Below are 18831 nucleotides of genomic sequence, written 5' to 3' on the forward strand. Positions count from 1 at the left end.
AGCCTGCCGCGGCTGGCAAGCAATTCGAGTTTTCCTTTCAATTGTTTGAGGTGCAGTTTCTCAGAAATCTCTTCACCTGTCTCCTTAAAACTTGGCAGGAGACGACAAAACGAAATGACAAAATGAAACATTGTCCTTTCAAAATGGTGAAATGGAAGTCAAAACGAAATGGTGCTGTTTCGCACAGCCCTATTTAGTGGGTATGTTTCAGTCATGGGGTTGTAAGGATTGTCAAAGATTATCCAGTCCAACCACCTTAAGGGCTATTCCTAAACCATCCAAGATAAATGGCCATATAGCTTGTCCTTGAAAACCTCCAATAAAGGAGATTCCAAAACTTCCAAGGGCTGCTTGTTTCGCTGTCCTACATTTTTAGAGGTAGGAAGTTTTTTCCTGAGATTTAAACTAAACCTGTTTTGCTGCAGTGTAAATCTATTGCATTATAACCCACCCTCTGTGAGAAGGAAGAACAGTTGTTCTTCCTCTGCATTATAAATAAAAGATCAATTAACATAGTCTACTGAAATGCTGCAGATTGAATAGTATAAATTAAAGAACAGGAATGCATCAGACAAAACTCCCTCTGGTGGCTAAAAACTGAATTCACCATTTTTCAGAGCCTCAACTAGGCTTTCATATTACAGACAATTGTTCAAATTTTACTGGATGCTTTTTCTTTAATTAAATCTACAAGAATAAAAAATCCCATATATTGAGGGGTAGGGGAAAAGGGTGAACCAGACATGTTTCTGCACCATGCTCTATACTCTCCCTTCTGCAGAACCTGAGTCAGGTGTTTGTCTATCCATCATTCAAATCTCATGATGCAAGTCCTACAAACATTAACTCATGTTACCATGGCCTTGGCAGCTGAGTGCCTCACCTTCCAGTTTTACAAATCAATCATCAGTTCCCCAAATATATGACAAATTACACATGACTTTGCCTTGCTGTGATAGCAATTTAAAGCCTAAGCAAACAAGGAAAACTTTGAAAATGCAGGGCTTTCAGTCGAAAGCGAGGAACATTGGGAAAAAAACCAACAAACCAAACCAGCACTTTACCGGAAGAGGCAGCGCATTCATTCAAGCAACCTCTGCAGCATCTGTATAGACTGTGCACTTCAGCAGGGCTTTTTGGCACTTCAATTAGCTATTAGTTAAAAATGCTGGAAAAGCCCTGCTGAAATTCCTGATCTATACAGATGTTGGGGAGAGCCAGGTCCAACTAACGTGCTGTTTCTTTTGGGCATGTGCTGGGCTTGGTGCAGGGGCGTGTGGAGTTTAAAGTAACATGCCTTTTTATGTCAGTAGGCAGCCACAATGCAAACAATCAAACCACTCTTTTAAAGCTTGATGCTTAAGATGAGAGATCAAATGGTTCTCAAACCAAACAACGCTGACATCACTCTCACTAGGACTGGTATCTTACTTTGTCTAGGACTACTGCTTCAGACATATCAAGAACAAACTTTTCCCTCAAATGTCTGGATTGAATGATACCAATAGGATGACAGTAATTCTACCCATAAAACTAAATAGTGAATGGTTAAGAGGACTGTTAAAGCAGTACAGTTCTTGGTCAACAGGCTGGATATAGATAAGGCAATTCATACACCAAAGCACTTGGTAAGACCTTGGACTAATGCATAACTCAGAAGTTGCCATTACTGGAGATACCAATTAAAAAATCTGCTAGCGGTATTAAGCATGTAAATTGAGGTAAAAGAATTATATATATGGAATGGGTAGTATTTGTAAAGTACTCAGATTTTTATTGAGAGGTAGTGCTTCGGCTTAATTCATCTAAACTTGTGTGGTCCGCTGAGATCCATCTGAGTTGGTACTGTTGTAAATGTGAAGATTTAGGACTTGGAGAAACTTGAATGTTTTGACCAATCCTTACTTTCAGGGCAAACAAATTACCATGCTTAATATAAGCAATATTGCTATATTCTTTTAGACATTTTTATTTTTAAAAACTTTTTAAAATGCATCAAACACAATCAATATTTTACAAATCTCAGTAGACTTTTCATTCATTATCAAATCATACCTGTTAAACAACTGATAGTACACACACAAATAAAAGCTGAAGAATGAAGTATTATACAAATCTAAAATAGGATATAGATATAGAAATCCCAAAGTGATTGACTAATAAAAATTACACCATTTCCTAAATAGGAAAGATAAACATCCACCAGCAAAAAACTTTACTGAAACCATAGATTTAAATACAGTTCCATTTTAGCTAATAATCTAGCATCCTGAGGGATCATGCTAGATCAAAACTATAGCTTTCATGAAGACAGTAAGCTGTTTCACTGCTTACACTTGGACATGTTAAGCCTTTAAAAAGACTTTACAACTTCAGCCATAATGACTTAATCAGAGATGCTTTCCTGGATCAGGGACTAAACTTGCTCATCTTATCAAAAGAACATCACCCATTATTTTTGCCCCACAACATTTTTTTTCATGAGCAGGAAGCCAAGTTAATGGGGTATGTACATCTAGGACTGGACTGTGCCTGATTTAAGATGAGTGGGACCCTGTTCCATGAGCAGTCCCACTGATCTCAAAATGGTATTAACTGAAGCAAGGTGAAGATGTTATGTTGATGGTACTGCCTAATTACAATCAAAATATTCATCTTTTATGTCTATCCTATTACAATTAGGTCCCAAGGTTTGAAGAGATAATCTGATACATTTGGGATCCATACTTCTCAGTTAAAAGTAAGCAAGCAAGGTGAGGAGTTACCTTAGCAAAAGACACCTCTGAATAGCCTCAGGTAAACATAGACAGAAGTATGGAGAACCAGGATGGTTACAAATACAGCAACTAATCATGTCTCTGATATAAAGAGATAGGAAGACTTGAATGCATCTGACTAGATAGATCCATCATATCAATCAAATTAAGCAGTGGTTTCTATACTGTCTCTTCCCCTCTGATACCGTGTGCCACACATCAAGTCTGATTAAGTTCCATCTCAATCAATATAAAAGACAGTCTTTAAAGCAACACGGTGCTTTGCCTTGTTTTACTGTGTTACTGGCAAGGCAACATTGACAGGCACCTGGCTAGGCTGTGGTGCTGGAGAACCACTGTTCATGGGCTGCTGAGAAACAGCAGCTGGCTCCATTTTGCTGATATGCGTTATGAAACGCAAACGGAGTTTCAAAGCTGGTCTTAAATTGCAGATAATTTTCTCAACCTATAAAAGAAGAGAGAGAGATCACTTAAATGCCTTGTGTAAACAAAATACTGTGACACTTTTCTACTGTATGAAGGAAATGGTAGTATAAAAGCATGTTGAGACAGATTTATGGTAAATAACCACATAAATGAATCCCTGAATCTCTATTCAGAACCCCTCCTAAACGTGTAAAATGTGTTCAGCCCAGATAAGCACTGCACTGTCTCTTTTTACTACCACTAGCCTAGATTGCATTAAAAAGAGAGAAAGGCACAAGAAGCTTTATGGTGAACCTTGTGTGATTTAAATTTATCCAACCAAACCAGGTGAAATTTGGTCATCTTATTTGAACCAGAAATTCACAATAAAAACTTGAGAAGCATAGACTAAAATAGAATAGGTAATACCCTTAAGTAGCAAACTATAAAAGTGTTTACATAGCTGCATCCTAGTGCCTTCTTTAATACAAAACAAGTTCTGTTCAGAATTTCTTTGCTGTCTGAAATTTATTTCAGTATAAGCTACATTATATGGTTCCATACATCTTTTAACTACGAAGTGGTATAGATACCTGGATTTTAATGTATGCAAGCCAATCAGCTGTGAAGTGTTTTGATGTGCTTTTACATGTAAGAGCATAAACAAAAATATTATGTTATAAATTGATATATTAAAAAGGAAATTTCCTTTTATCATCCAAGTATGTTGTTTACTTACTTGATCTTTCACGCTGTCACCAGTAAACATGTACTTCATATGATACAAGAAATCACATATGGGATCCATGTAATTCAGATGTGTACTGCACTGGTCCACCACAAGAAGCATTTCATAAAATGCCACTCCAATCTGTTTCCATAAAAGGAAACAAAACAGAAGATTAGACAACCGTTAAGATTTTATGTTTATTTTTAAGTTTATTCTTTTGTGAAAGAAAAACTCATTTACATAGCTCTTACTTGAGCCTCTATTTAAATACATTCTTACCATCTGAATAAAGAGACACAACTCATGACACTCACTCAGGAAATTCAGAATAATAGTCTTTCAAAAATCCTATTTATAGTACTTTGGTTTATTCTTTATGAAATAACCAATATTTTTTTTTAAAATCAGGAAAGAATAAAGCATGTGTTTAAGACTTATTGACTGTAATGAGCTTTAAGACATGCAGGTGCGATGGGATCCCCTCTAGACACGCATGGGATCTGATGCATGATCCACACAAATCGCACTTCCTGCCATGCTGTATGTGCGTGGCAGGAGGTGTGATTGTGTGATCATGAATTACTGCTGGTACAAGGAGCTCCCCCTGCACTGGCAAGTAGCAAGCTCTCATGACTGTGAGCCCCCACAGCTGACAGGGCGAATGAACAAAACTGGTAACTGTGGTAGGCTGTTATCCTCTGTATCTGTTCTCTGTATCAGTCACTACAGAGATGTGAGACACACAGTTTGCCCACTATATTTCAGTCTTCTGCTAAGAGCAAAGAATTCCCTGATTTGGAGGGTACTGTGTTCTGGTAGCTCTATATGCCCTTTATTTCTCTGCTCCCTTCTGCACATTCTGCTTAACGCTTCTCCCTTGACTCCTATATATGCAACCTCACCTGTTCATGTCATCCTCTGCTTTTCCTGCAAATCTGTCTCTCATTTCTTTTAGTCCGTGAGAGCAAGGGGGGAGAGCACCTCCTTTTACAATTCTTCACCTCTCTGTATTCCACCCTTGTTTGTTTCTCCTTATCCAAGTTGCTTAGATGTTAGGAGCAGCATTTGGAGATCAGGAGAGACCATGTCTATGCTCTCAGTTCTTGATGTCACAAAGCATTTGCAAGGAAATTAGCTACCTGTAGACCTGGGCTGCAGCTTGCGTAGTACAGATGGGGTCTACAGAAAAGCTGTCTGCTGAAATAACAAGTCTCTGCCAAGAAGGTGAAAACTGAAACTTTTCAGAGACTGAACATGGCAAAGTTCTCATTGGTGACATCAAAAAACTTCCATGAAACACGGGCGACTCCCCAGCCAAATTTCAAATCTACTGAAAAGAACTGAGGCATTTGACCTTGGTGAAAAATGACGTCATCATTTTTTTTAAGCATGGGCAAAACAATGTTACACTTCCTGATCACAATATCAGAAACAGAATCTCCAATATCAGAAATAGAACTAAAATCAGATGAAATGATGATCAGGCTGAGGTAGACAGGTACATGAAAAATATCAGCTGGAATGGTTAAGTATGGAAAAATATAAGTAACTGGAAAGGGTCTTATACTTGAAAGTGTTAGACAATCTTAACAGTACAACCAGCCCTGTCCGTAAGGTACTGTGAACACACTCTAAGATGAAGAGCAAGTGCACAAGTCAAGTATTTGAACCTATTTTACACTTTTTAAAATGCTACATACTTCTTTCTGTATGAAACTCAGTCAATTTTCAATTAACTGATAAGGGCTCCCACCCAGCACTGAGTTTCATGTTTGTACAGAGCATTTTGAAAACCTGCAAACATAACAACAGATTTTTCTCTGTTTTTAGGAGATCAAAGAAAAGCTAGAATTACAAAAAAATTATAAAATTTATAGAATTATAAAAAAAACAGAGCAAAAGTTACATTTTACCTCTATCATACATCGTGTCCTCTCTTGCTGAAATCGCTGCAGAAAAGGACCAACAAGATGGTAAACATAAAGTAACTGGAATTCTGTCTTCACTATAGGTATCAATATTTCTGAGAGGAATCTGGAACATGGCAAGACAGGACACTCATCACTATTTTGTACATTTTATTTTTATGTTAACTTAATCACTGAAAAGATACAATTGTGAGCTGAGAGTACTGCCCACTATTTTGACTATGACAGGCAGTCTCATCATTTTCTTGTACCTCCACACGTATGTTTATCTGTATTCATCTAGCTTTCATTTTTCATTTTACAGTTGGGGCATTTATACACATACTTTTTGGTCCCGTGACATGCTGGAGATCCACCGCTTCGGAGAAGACTCTATTCATTGGAGCTGATTCACACTGTGCTGTGTCACGTGCAGTTGTATAAGCAGCAAAATGTGTCAGCAAGCAGAAAATGGCAGCGGTGCACTTTTGAACTAAAGCACCTTCTCTGTGTTTTAGTTCAAGAGTGCACTGCCACCATTTTCTCAGTGCTGATGCACATTTTGCTGCTTATACAACTGCAAGCATTGCAGTACCAGGCTCTTTTCAAAGTGCCCAGTACTACAATGCTTACATGTGTAAAAATGCCCTTGGATTGTAAGTTGGTTTTCATTGCTTATATAAACCCCATCACAGTGGGTTTTGTTCTGTGATCATGGTTTCTAAATGCTATAGTTATTATTACGAACAAATAATACTAATAATAATTTATCAACATTCGATAGGAAATATTATGGACACTCAAGTTCAGAAATGTATGACTTAATTTGGGCTTTTCTGGGTCCACTTCAGATTGAGGATTTCCACAACAAGAAAATCCTATACTTTTCAACCAGTGTTTCGCTCTCTCCTACTAGCCATATCAGGTGCTCCTGTTTAAAACAGCTGAATACTTGGAGTATTTGCAATTTCAGTAAAGCTTTTAGAGTACTTCTGCTGAGATTCATTATTGATAAATCCATACTGTCCCAATGATAAAAAGAACAGCAGAGGCTCAATTAAGAAAAGTTGAGTCAAATGGGGCCTCTTGCATAGTAAGAATGGTGCTAAGTCATTCAACTGGTATCACTACTAATTGGCAAAAATACTTCAAAGAAAGCTATAAACTCAAGAAGGACTTTTAAAAGAGGAACTGGAAAGTTTGTAGGAAATGATATGGTACTTTCCAACACAAAAACATCCCCAAATTGCAATGGCTATTAGTTTACGAATGCATCTCAGTGACAGACAGATGTTACACATACAGATCAAAGACAAAGCTACACAGACCCAATTATAATAGAGGAATTAAGAATATTTCTATTTCGTTATTATCAGAAGCCAAATTGAATGAAGAAAGCCAAATCAAAACAATCTACACAAGATGGAACATGCCTTAAATTATAACCCTAATTACAGCCCTAAGGCTACCATTTTAAAGACAAAAATATACACACTTTGTGTTCAAACTGGATATACCATTTTTCTGTTTAAAATATGCACAGAATTTTAAAATGTAATTTAAATGACACAGCACCCACTATACATACTTTGGGATGAGGGAGAGTTGGCCAATACTTGAATGATGCCACACAGCATGTGCCAATGCCAGTGTGTAGCTACAGCTCATTTCTGAGTAAGACTGATGACAGGCTGTGAAGTCAAACAGCTGGAATGGGTAGCCAACCCACTCTGTTTCTGATGTCAAGCTGGGACTGTTGATAACACTCACAATCCGATCATGGAGGACAATCCAGTATGGCTCCTGCCCAAAACAAAAAAGAGAACAGCAAAGCTTTCTTCCCCACCTGACTCATATTGCTGTAAACTGTAAATATTTGTAAAACACTCTTAAATGCACACCGAGCTTTCCAAATGAGTCAAGACAAGCATAAAACATGAGACGTCCACAGTTTAAGAGAGACTGGATGGAAACACTTAATAGGAAAACTGTTTGAGCACACAGAGTTTAAAGAAATATATGCGACGGTTAAAAGGAGAGGCTTGGTGAAAGACAATGGGAAAAACTCCTCCAGGTATAGGGAGGCACAAATCAGGAATGGAAACTGGAGACTAAGGAAAATAAAACAGAACATTTGGAATCCGTGAAGGAAGCCATGAAAGCATGAAGGGTTTTGTAGATTCAGTTAAAAAGTTTTTTTTTTTCAGTGGGGAAACAAGAAGCCAATTATGGTCTCAAGCGACTGGGGGAATTACTTTAATGGGGCAGATGGAAAGGGGTTAGGTGGGGAAAAGTTGGGAAAATGAGAAATACAACTTAAAATATTCATACAGTGAAGATTACCATAAATCGATACTGTATCAGTACATTAACAAAAGTTTCTTCTGAAATGTTAACTCACATTGCATATATTTTTCTCTTCTTGTTTTCCTTATTAAATGCTAAATTTCCTTTGGACTATTTAAGCTATTCTGTCAAAGGATACAAGATGTAAAAAAGAGGAGCAGCAACTAACTAGGGCAGGGTGACAACAAATTTGTGGGTGTGAAAAAGTGGCTGCCACTGGCAGCAATGCAATCATGATTACACCAGCAGCATGCAGGAAACTGGATGTTGCCATTGTCTCTGGGCCCCGGGGGGGCTGTGTCGCTACACTGCTGAAGAAGAGTTAATGTTGCAACAGAAACCTTATCTTGGGGGACTTCTGATTTCATGGATCAACCCCTCAAACTTAATATTGAACTAGGCATATTTTTGTATTTACTATATAGAAATGACTTCATCCCTAGGTGCTGAGGAGACAAGTCTGTAAAAAAACATCAGGGTTCCCTTTCCTCCTCTGTCCTGGAAAAATCCAAGGGTGGATTTGTCAGATGCTGAAGGATCAAAGATGCTTTACAATAGGGGTGCACTGATAGCCGATTTATAAGGAATATTGGCCAATACTGATCCAATTTCTGATAGGCTGTTTCCAGCTGCTAAGTCTGTTGTGGTGGAAGGGGAGGGAAGGGGCGTGGGGGGTGGGGAAGATAAATGCCCCAGTGGTGAAGGAGGGAGTGAGGCAGGGCCTGGGATAGGTGCTGCCTAGCCAGGATGGGGCAGGGGATGGAGCCATGGCTCATCTCGGGAGGGAGAGCAGCTCCCGCTCCCGCGTGCACCCCAGGACACCCCGGGGGGGGACTTGTGCCCCTGGATCTGTGCAGGGCAGGGTGCTGCAGCTGCAGGCTAGGGGCTGCACTAGTGCTGCAAGAGGGACTATGGAGGAGCTATGGAGCCCCACTCCCAGCACCACCACCTGCTCTGAGTGCAACACGGGCTAGCCCCCCCACACCTGCCCCGGCTGGGAAGAGCCTGGTGTGGCCCCTGGCTCCAGCTGCAGCCTGCCCTACACAGATCTAGGGGCAAATGCCCCACATCCCTGTGTCCTCCCAGGGCATGCAAAGCAGTGGGAGCTGCTCCCAGTCCCTGCACCCCCCAAACAAGCAGAGGCTCCATCCAGTGCCCCGCCCGGGCTGGGCAGTGCCTACCCTAGGCCCTGCCCCAAACCCTCCCTCACCATGGGGGCGCTGATCTGTCCCCCCACGCCCCTTCCCCGTCCACCACAACACACTTACCAGCTGCATTTTGCTCCTCGCTGCCTGTGTGCTGCGCTGCGGCTGTGTGCGCACACAAGCATTTATCCGTCAAATGATCGGCCACATCAGACCGAATTCCGATATAGTCAGTCAATTTTCTTTATATCAGTACTAATCAGTACTAATCCAATATCTGACCGACGTATTGGTGCACCTCTACTTTACAAACTTTATATTGGTTCTTAGAACTATTGCAGGTTTAACAGAAAGACACTGCAGGCACACCAATCCTTAGAAGATACTCTCAGAGCACTAACCATCTATAAAACCTTTCACAGAAGAATGAATTCACTTCTTCGTTCATTATAATTTAAAATACATATGGACTCACTGGTAAGGCTGTGATAATCAGTCCAATAGCATTCATCCAAGCTGTGATATTTTCTCTTGGCACCAAAGGCTGACTAGAAGTGAAAAATAAAACACATACATGTTCCAGCATATTTACCGAAAAGTCAAAAACATCTCATGCTGAATTCTAACCTAGAAGTACTGGTCTATACCTGGAGATCCAAGAAACAAATCTAACGTCATGTCTGCAGCACTGAGGAGAGGGAGCTGGAAGGTTTCTCCCCTTCCTTTCTCAACTAGGTTCTCAAAGATCCTGTTATGGCAAGGCTTCTTCACAAACCGAACAAGCCACCCTGACTGACATAAAATATTCCCTTCATCTACTCCATAGGGCCATTATATGGATGGTTACTGTGGCACACAAGTCTATACAGGCACAGGGGTTGAAAGCACGTAGTTTTTTAGTCTTGGTTCTCACAGTGATTTCCATTACAAGTACCTCTTGCCTCCCAAAGATAATGATATTAAAAGGAACCTTAATAGAAAGTTTAAAGAATGGGCTAGCAATCTGTATGTACTGCTCAGGTTTTCATTCTGCACATTCAACATACCTTTTTAACACAACATTTAGAAGTGCGCTTCCCACATCCTTCCCTGGAACAGTCAATGCCATGAGTTCAACACAGGTAACATGGAGAGCATGGGCAGCTGGGTTAGGGAACTCATTAAATCTCCAGTCACAGTTTGGAAATGGGCCGGGTGACTTACCAGCCATGGGTGGTGATAATTAAGGAAAACAAATTTTCATGTGGAAACTGATAAAATTGTTAATGAAGTTTCACATAGATATTTTTAATGTTAACAAATTACATGCATTACAAAACAAAGTGTTTGACAAACACTTATATATATATATATATACACACACACACACACACACACACACACACACACACACACACATATATACACACACACACACACACACACACACATATATATATATATACACACACACACACACACACACACACACACATATATATACACACACATATATAAAATCATGCACACATACATACAGAACACTACTGAACACAACTAAGGACCACCGTCCGTCACAGGGTCATATGGACAATATCCAGTTACTGAGAAGCATTTTTTAGTAATAAATGGCTACAACAGGAAGTATTTTCCTAAAAGGAAGATCCTTCCTACTTAGGCCAAACAATCGGAGTCTATTTATACTATTTTCTCCAGATTTTGTTCATATAAAATATTTAGAAAATGTCTACATTATGAATGATCTATACTAGAGCATACTGGTGAATTTAAACATTTTGCATTATTACTTTCTGGGCAAGAAAGATTCACCTTTCAGAAACACATGCAAGTGACTAGCTAATTTGTCACTAGAGATTACATGTCTTTCTGACCAACAACAACTAGGTATTTTGGTTAGTTTGTTACACATAGGGCATTGCAGCTTTTGATATCAGATTACTGCTATGTGTATAAGCCCAGAGTTTATATAGTTTGGGATTCCTTTCATTAGGGGCTCATATCAACCACAGTGAGACAGATTAGCAGAGGAGAGGAAATAGCAGGGAGAGGGAGGATACCAGCGTGAAAGTGACTAATGTATCCACGGCCAAAAGGATGATTTAAATCAGTCAAAAATAATTTAAATAATCAATTTAACCATGAATCAATATCAGCAACCAAGAAATCTTCATTTAAGCAATACATTTTTATCTTATTTCTTTTCCAAATGAGAAGCTGATTTTCTGTTTTGTAATCATTAAGTAAATACGCCAATTATACTAAATTTGGTACTTTTATCTATCCAAGATAACTGTTTAACTGAGTAAACAAAGTAATACCCATTTATTTGGATTCTTAATTCTAATATTAGTATGCTAGAAAATTGTTGGTGACTTTATTTACAAGATAACCAGTTTTCTATTTGTAATTTGAGTAAGCTGCTTTTGGATAGAAACTGAAATTCAATTAGCAACATAGAAAAATCAGTATTTTGCATGTCAACTTAATGTTGCCTGATAAATCAGGTATCCGTAGTCAGTAAATTGAAGTAGTTGTTTCTAGTCACCATATCATTCAGGATTTTAGAACTCAGCTTCTCACCCCTATTTTATTTGTACATTGGAAAAGAATAACAACTGTTAATGATTTTCCATCTTCCAATCAGTTTCTCAACTTTGAAAGAACTAAGTTTTTGAACTGAACTAAAATCAATACACTGAAACAAAGGAAATATTTTTCTGCAAGTCTAGAAGAGACTATAGTTGGCAAAACCTAGTTTATTCCTTCAACTAGTTCTGACTGCGGCTGCTTGTACTTTAACTTTCTGAGTTCAGTGGCCTGACTTTCTTTACAACTTCTACACAGCACACATAATATACTTGATTTTTTATATAGTTCATTAGTTATAATTTTATATAGTTCATTAGTTACAATTCACTAATTACGGCCGTACCACTATATCCATATTTACTTGAAATACAATTGTTTTATTAAAAAAATGTAATTATATATATTTAAAAATCAATTGTATAATCAATTTCATTGATCCTAATATTCTGGTTGAACTGCAGCTGTAGTGAAATCTCACATCTTGATAACTTTCCTTACTGCAAATTAAAGAAAGGATATTGTCTACTAATCTTCCAATCAGTTTGCAGTAATAAGTGTCATCAGGAATCCATGGATTATCTTCTTGTGCATTCATAGCACACTTGAGATAAATGTCACTTAGACACCAGCCTTGTGGCCGATTATCTTTAAGAGAACCAATAATAGCATGAACAAGCTTTCGTTTGAGGTTTGTTCGCTCTCTGAGATGCATCTCATAATAATGAAGAGTGTTGTACAGGTAGGTCACTGGGCGGTCTGCCAAGAAAAAACAGAAATATATGCTAGCATGCATTTATATTTATATAGTTTCATAGTAGCTAGGGTCAGGAGGGACCTGATCAGATCATCTAGCCTGACCCCCCTGCCACAGGCAGGAATGAATGCTGGATTCACAAGACCCCAGACGGGTGATCATCCAACCTCCTCTTGAATTTGCCTAAGGTAGGGATGAGGACCACTTCCCAATCAGGGAGTTGGTTCTAGATTCTGGACACCATAACTGTAAAATATTGCCTTCTGATCTCTAACCTAAACCTGTTCTCCATCAGCTTATTACCATTGTTCCTCACCACCCCAGGTGGTGCTGGGGAGAAAAGGGTTCTTCCTATTTGCTGATGATCTCCCCTGATAAGTTTGTAGGCAGCCACCAGGTCCCCCCTCAGCCTCCTCTTGCTGAGGCTGAACAGGTTCAGGTCCCTCAGTCTCTCCTCATAGGGCCTGTCCTGCTGCCCTCTCATGAAGCAGATGGCCTTCCTCTGAACTCTCTCCAGGCTGGCCAGAAGTACTATATGCTAGTACTTCTTTATATTTACAGTGGTAAACTTATAGGGGAATCAGAGATGATGCAATGCTTAAGTCCTAGTCATCTAACATTAAAAATGATAAATGCTAAAAGTAACTGACTCATCATTACTTTTACTGTACAGTACTACCATTTTCAAGTCTTTGCTCTTTTTTCATGCATCTGCACCAAGTCAGTCAAAACAAACATTTTTAGCTATTGGAGTTTTTCTGATATTGCTGAAGTGATTTATAGAATCTCAGTTATATAAAATCTCTGTACACACATAGCATTCAATAGTATCTCACAGAGAGATCTTGAGAAGTTATAAAAAAACAACACAGGAACAGTAGTAGCATGATTGTAACTAAACATTATGCAAAGTGGTTTGTGTTGCACTAAGTTATAAAATCATGTTAAAATCAAATTAAAACTCTTAAACTACTGAGAAAGGATATGATGAACAAAGCAAGCTGGTTTGTGCAAGATTTATTTTCTCAGAGCCTATACAACAGCTAAACAAAAGGCGACCACCAAGTTTCTTTTGGTAAAGCAGAGTTCTGTTTGGCATGGACCACTTTTCAGTTTAAACAGTTTTACTCATAATGCAGTACAATAGAGAAACTGCAGTGAATATATAGCAAACAAGGAGTACATGTTCAAGAAGAGCTTACCATGGAATTTGTACAAGCCTCCCAGATGATCCAGTAATGTCTCCAATGATTTGGACACTGGAAGCAATTCTAGAAATCGGTGGATTACAATGTCAAATACTGGCAAGAAGCGAAGGCACACATTTCCAAAGTAGATTGGTAGGTATTGGGGCTGAATCTGGACAGGAGGATTCACTTGCTCTGCCAAGCCTTCAAAATACAGCTTTTCAGGATATTTCTGCAAAAAGAATTAAAAAAAAAATTATATATTTTAATCAGGTATCCTGAAAACACTCTGTACTTAAATTACTAAAAAAATCTCTTGAGGTTATGTTGTAAACTATTCTGCAAGATTCTGCCTAGTAATTAGACTTATTACCAGTGTAAACAGAAAGAAAAAAATTCAATAGAAGTTTTTACTAATTTCATTTTTTGGGGAAGGGTGGATTATGAATTTTATTTGTAGCAGATAAAAATAATGAAATTCAATATTTTTCTAAGAAATATTAGTTTATGACAAAAGAGATATTGTTTCAGAGCCAGATTCACTAAAGCTGGTGCAGGAAGTTATAAAGAAATCTTTAAAAAAGAACCTTGACAGACAGTAGACTTCAATATAATTTTGTTGATTTACCCTTCTTGTCAAGGACTCACAAGAGAGATCAAGGAGAAAATTGGCTCTTTTTTACATTGTACTTTCCCCTAGTAGCTTGTGAAACATGTTGCATCACGTGACAAATGAAATTTTAGAATTTTGCAGTTTCTTCTTGGGAAAAGGAATGGAGAAAAAGCCACCTTTGACAGATGTAATATAAATGAACAATGAGATTCTACTGAAAAATGACAATGTCTGGGCCATGGGGAGCCCCAGGCCCTGTACGTTTGATTGGGGGGGGTGCTGCTCCCAGCACGCAGAGCCAGGTGAGGGAGGTGCTGGGTGCCTGGGACCCAAGCCCAGCATGCAGGAGGTGGGAGGGGGCAATGTCAAGTCTGCAGAACCTAATCCTGGCATGTGGGAGGGGCAGTGCCAGGCAACCCATACCCAATACCACAGGGCAGGGAAGGGGCAGTGCCAGGCCATGACCTGATCTAGCCCGGTGACTGGCCCTGCGATGCTCATCTGGCCTGTGGCATCAAAAGATTGAGCACCAATGATTTAGACATAACACTCCATATATCACACCTTATTAACTCCATATATCACACTTCACTCGCTTTATCCAGAAAACCACCATATTTTGGCCAGCACTAACATCCTACAGGTCCCCCTACTAGGTGTGTAGTTTCTTCCTACTAACAGTAAAATGAAATGAAAACCCAGAGAAAATACATTTTCCCCATCCTCAAACACCAGGGTGGGGTAGGGGGAAGGAGTACTTGTACTTTCTGACTTGAACTTCAGTGCTACATGCATGCTGTCTTTATTCTATTCTGTAAACATAGAATGTTTTTGCATTAACCCATTATATTCTAACATTCCTAACATCAAGTGCATCTTCCAAGGTTATTGAAGCAGAAACTAGGGGTGTGTGAAGCAGACCTTATTAGATTCAGATTCGGCCCGAAATCAGGGACAGTGACTCAATTAGTTGATTCGGATCACTGTACCCGATTTGATTTGGCTGAATCCAAATCTGAAGATCTGACGTGGATTCAGAGAATCAGCGATTTGGCTCTAGACACAGCTTTAAAAGTTTTTTCTACATACTTTGAGGTACCAGGTGTGGTTTGTGAACACTGCAATGCTCAGGCACATAGAGCGTCCCACAGGAGTGCAGGGGGCCCTCCACCTGCTCAGTAGCAAACCCTCCCTCTGCTCAGCGATCGGCTGTGGGAGGACCCCAGGAGGCACCAGTCGCCGAGCCGGAGGGGTCTTCACTGCACTCTGTCAGACCCACTTCCAGGTCTGCTGCTTCTGGTCCACTTTCAGGTCTGCTGCTAAGCACAATGGGGAGCGCCCCCGTGCTTCTGTGGGATGCGCCCCAGCATTGCAGCATTCACAAGCCGTATGCTATCTTGAGGTATGTAGAAAAAACATTTACAGCTGTCTATGTCTGAATCTTTCTAAATCTTTCCAGACTGATTCAGAGAGTTCCGATTCGATTCGGAGAGATTAAAGGATCTCCTGGTTCGATTTGGATTCAGAGATTTGGCCCTGAATCGAATCAGGGACCGAAGCTTCGCACAGCCCTAGCAGAAACCCCAAATAGCTGAACAAGTCTTACACAAATAAATACAAATATGGTTCACAAAATATAGGACTGTTTGGGCAATCTCAACTTCACAGTAAAGCATCAGTCTAGAAGACTACCATTTTCAGTACCTTGTGGTAACTCATATGTTTAGTATGCCAGTCATTCTGCAGCCAGTGCTCTGGAGAGTTCTCCTTCACAAAATCACTCACTCTGTTTCTGAAATCATTAGGCTTGAGTAAAAGTAACTGAATTATGAAGTAACAGACCTGGGCTTCATTGCCTTCATGACTCCGCATAGCCTTTAACAAAAAAAAGCAACAACAAAAAAAACCACAGGAACAAACAAACAAACAAACCACACTGAATTACACAACAATGAAAAATGGTAACTAAGACAACCTGTTCAGTACAATTAAACACTGGCCAGCCAACTTCTGTGTACTTTACAGACAAATTTGTAGTCCAGATGTCTGTGCTGGGCTGATAATCCTTACAATGGTATTTTGCATGCGCAAACACAGAATGGAAAAAAGAATCTGAATGTTTAGGTATCATCCTCTGTAGTGACAAATCTCCATAGCTTACCCTCACTTACTTATAGAGCAGTGATTCTCAACCAGGATGCCACGGCACACTGGGATTTGAGAGTCCTTCAAGGGCGTTGTGGGGTGCCACACAGTATTAACACTATTAGGTTTACAAGCATGATTCACAAAATAAACCCCGAGATTTCAAATAGAAATCCATAGTTGTGGTCTTTCTGAGTTTTTTACAGCAAAAACACTAATATTATTTTTCTGCAACAGAAAAAGAATTAAAACTGAGAGCTGGCGTTTTTTGAGGGGTGGCTTGAGTCCATCCAATGGTCTATAAAAAAGAGCTGAGAACTATTGTTGCAGAGAAATTCTCCCAAGTTCTCAGTGATAGGCATTCACCACCAATCTCAGATTCACTGCTGTTGCAAAATCCCTTTTCTGACTCCTACCCCATACTTGCAGTGGTAGTATCAAGAAGGATGCTCTCGTTTCAAATAATAGTCATTTTAGTGATGAAGCCTTGTGGAACCACAAACACTGCAATCAGGTTTTGACATGTATATCCTGGGCATTTTCTTAAATATCTAACTTTAATTCAACCAGATCTACGTCAGGAAGAGAGAGATTTTAAAATTAATTAGTATGGTAAGTTAAGCAGACAAAGCATGCAACCACTTGTACATATTTTCTGGATACAGTGGGCAAAATTTTAACTTCCCTGCAACAAACATTTTGCAAAAGGCACAACATTTTCCATTTATTTGCTTCTATTCTGCACTTTTCAAGGGTTACTGCACAACTAGAAGGCCATATAACAACATTTTTTATGCTAGAGTTAACAATGACAGTGCATAGGAGGACATTATATAGCTGATAAAAGGTAGAGTTTCTTACCACAGAGAATATTTTTGTGACATTCCTACTCTTCTCCCACCAAAGAAATAGCAGTTCCGGTATTTTTACAGCTGTACTTGATTACTGGATTAGTAATTATTAAAATCAATTCATTTTCATAAGTGAATTGAACTGGATCAGAAGACAGGAGCCAACTTCAGGATAAATACATTTCTCAAACTTCGCCTTGTAGAGGTCATACTTACTAAGCACAGTATCAGTCTGTCCAGTGTAACAATATTGTATTTCCACACCATATCATTGAGAATTTCAATACATTTGTTGAGCTGCTGGCCTCCTGCTGACGTGGAGAACTCATACACCAAGAAATCTGCAAATGTTCTGACATGAGCAACCAGAGCTCTGGCCCCGATTCTCTCTAAAACTCTAGAAAATAGAGGGAAGGAAATGATCCAGTTACCACAACATTCACATGGCAAAACGTATGCTTCTTGTTAGCTGTATATTTTGCAGGATTCTGTTTAAGTTTTTGTACACAAACTGCACTGCCCTGCCACGCAAGCTGGCTCTGTAGGGAGCAGAGATCTGTGCCAAGGTCCCCTCTCTGCTGCTGCCCACCCCATGCTACCCTGGATCTCTGCTCCCTGTGGAGCCAGGTTGTGCAGCAGGGACCAGCACTGCCTTGCTGCACGACCTAGCTCTGCAGGGAGCAGAAATCTGCACTGGGGTCTCCTTGCTGCTGCTGCCCGCTCTGTGCAGCCCTGCACTGCAGGGTCCGTGCAGGGTGGGCAGCGGCGGTGAGGAGACCCCCGCCACGGATCTCTGTGCCCTATGAATCCAAGTTGTGCAGCAGGACAGCAGTGTACAGCTGTTTCCCTGCAAGCCCAGCTTCAATATATCAAAATTTTCCGAGCCATTTTGGAAGCCTGTTTCATTTTGGAGATGTTTCTGAGCTTTCTGTTTTGATTCGGATTTGGTGCTCCGGGTGCCAAAATAGCCCGAAACACCTCCAAAACGAAATGGTTGCCAAAATTTTGCACAGCCCTAATAGCCACAGCCCCTTCCCTGCCATCTGCCGCAAGGCATGCACACCAAGAAAAATGCCTTTGCGTGCCATGCTCTGGCACCCATGCCAGGGGTTGCTTACTCCTGATCTAAGGATACCATAGATTGCTAGTCAGAAGTCAAAATAAACCATTTTTGGCTTCATTGATAGCATCTGGGCATAACACCATGAATCTATACACATTGCTCTTGTAGAATTATGTTTCAGTAGGACAGATATCATAACATTCTAGTTGTGCAGGTATTACAAGTCCATGGGGCCAGATGCGATGCACCTGAGGGTACCGAGGGAGTTGGCCAATGTAATTACATAGCTGTTGGCCACTTTTTTTGAAAACCCGTGGTG

General features: G+C 39.8%; 1 protein-coding gene across 2 annotated transcripts in view; it reads right to left on the bottom strand.

Annotated features, from left to right (window-relative positions):
- Window positions 1-1987: 1987 nt before the first annotated feature.
- Window positions 1988-18831, bottom strand: part of MED23 (mediator complex subunit 23) — a 57823-nt gene continuing 40979 nt past the window's right edge. The window contains exons 21-30 of one of the 2 annotated variants that reach the window (XM_090039174.1): window positions 17666-17846; window positions 16158-16328; window positions 13856-14072; window positions 12419-12655; window positions 10357-10522; window positions 9786-9858; window positions 7408-7622; window positions 5826-5946; window positions 3922-4053; window positions 1988-3222 (exon numbers count right to left, since the gene is read on the bottom strand). In XM_090039174.1, the coding sequence (XP_089895300.1) occupies window positions 3049-3222; window positions 3922-4053; window positions 5826-5946; window positions 7408-7622; window positions 9786-9858; window positions 10357-10522; window positions 12419-12655; window positions 13856-14072; window positions 16158-16328; window positions 17666-17846 (1687 nt within the window). In that variant the 3' untranslated portion in view covers window positions 1988-3048. The remainder of the gene's footprint in view (window positions 3223-3921; window positions 4054-5825; window positions 5947-7407; window positions 7623-9785; window positions 9859-10356; window positions 10523-12418; window positions 12656-13855; window positions 14073-16157; window positions 16329-17665; window positions 17847-18831) is intronic. The other variant, XM_090039182.1, reaches the window with a different exon arrangement.

Source organism: Crocodylus siamensis, chromosome 1, assembly GCF_052110815.1.
Source record: "Crocodylus siamensis isolate JL-2025a chromosome 1, ASM5211081v1, whole genome shotgun sequence".
Classification (NCBI taxonomy): Eukaryota; Metazoa; Chordata; order Crocodylia; family Crocodylidae; genus Crocodylus; species Crocodylus siamensis.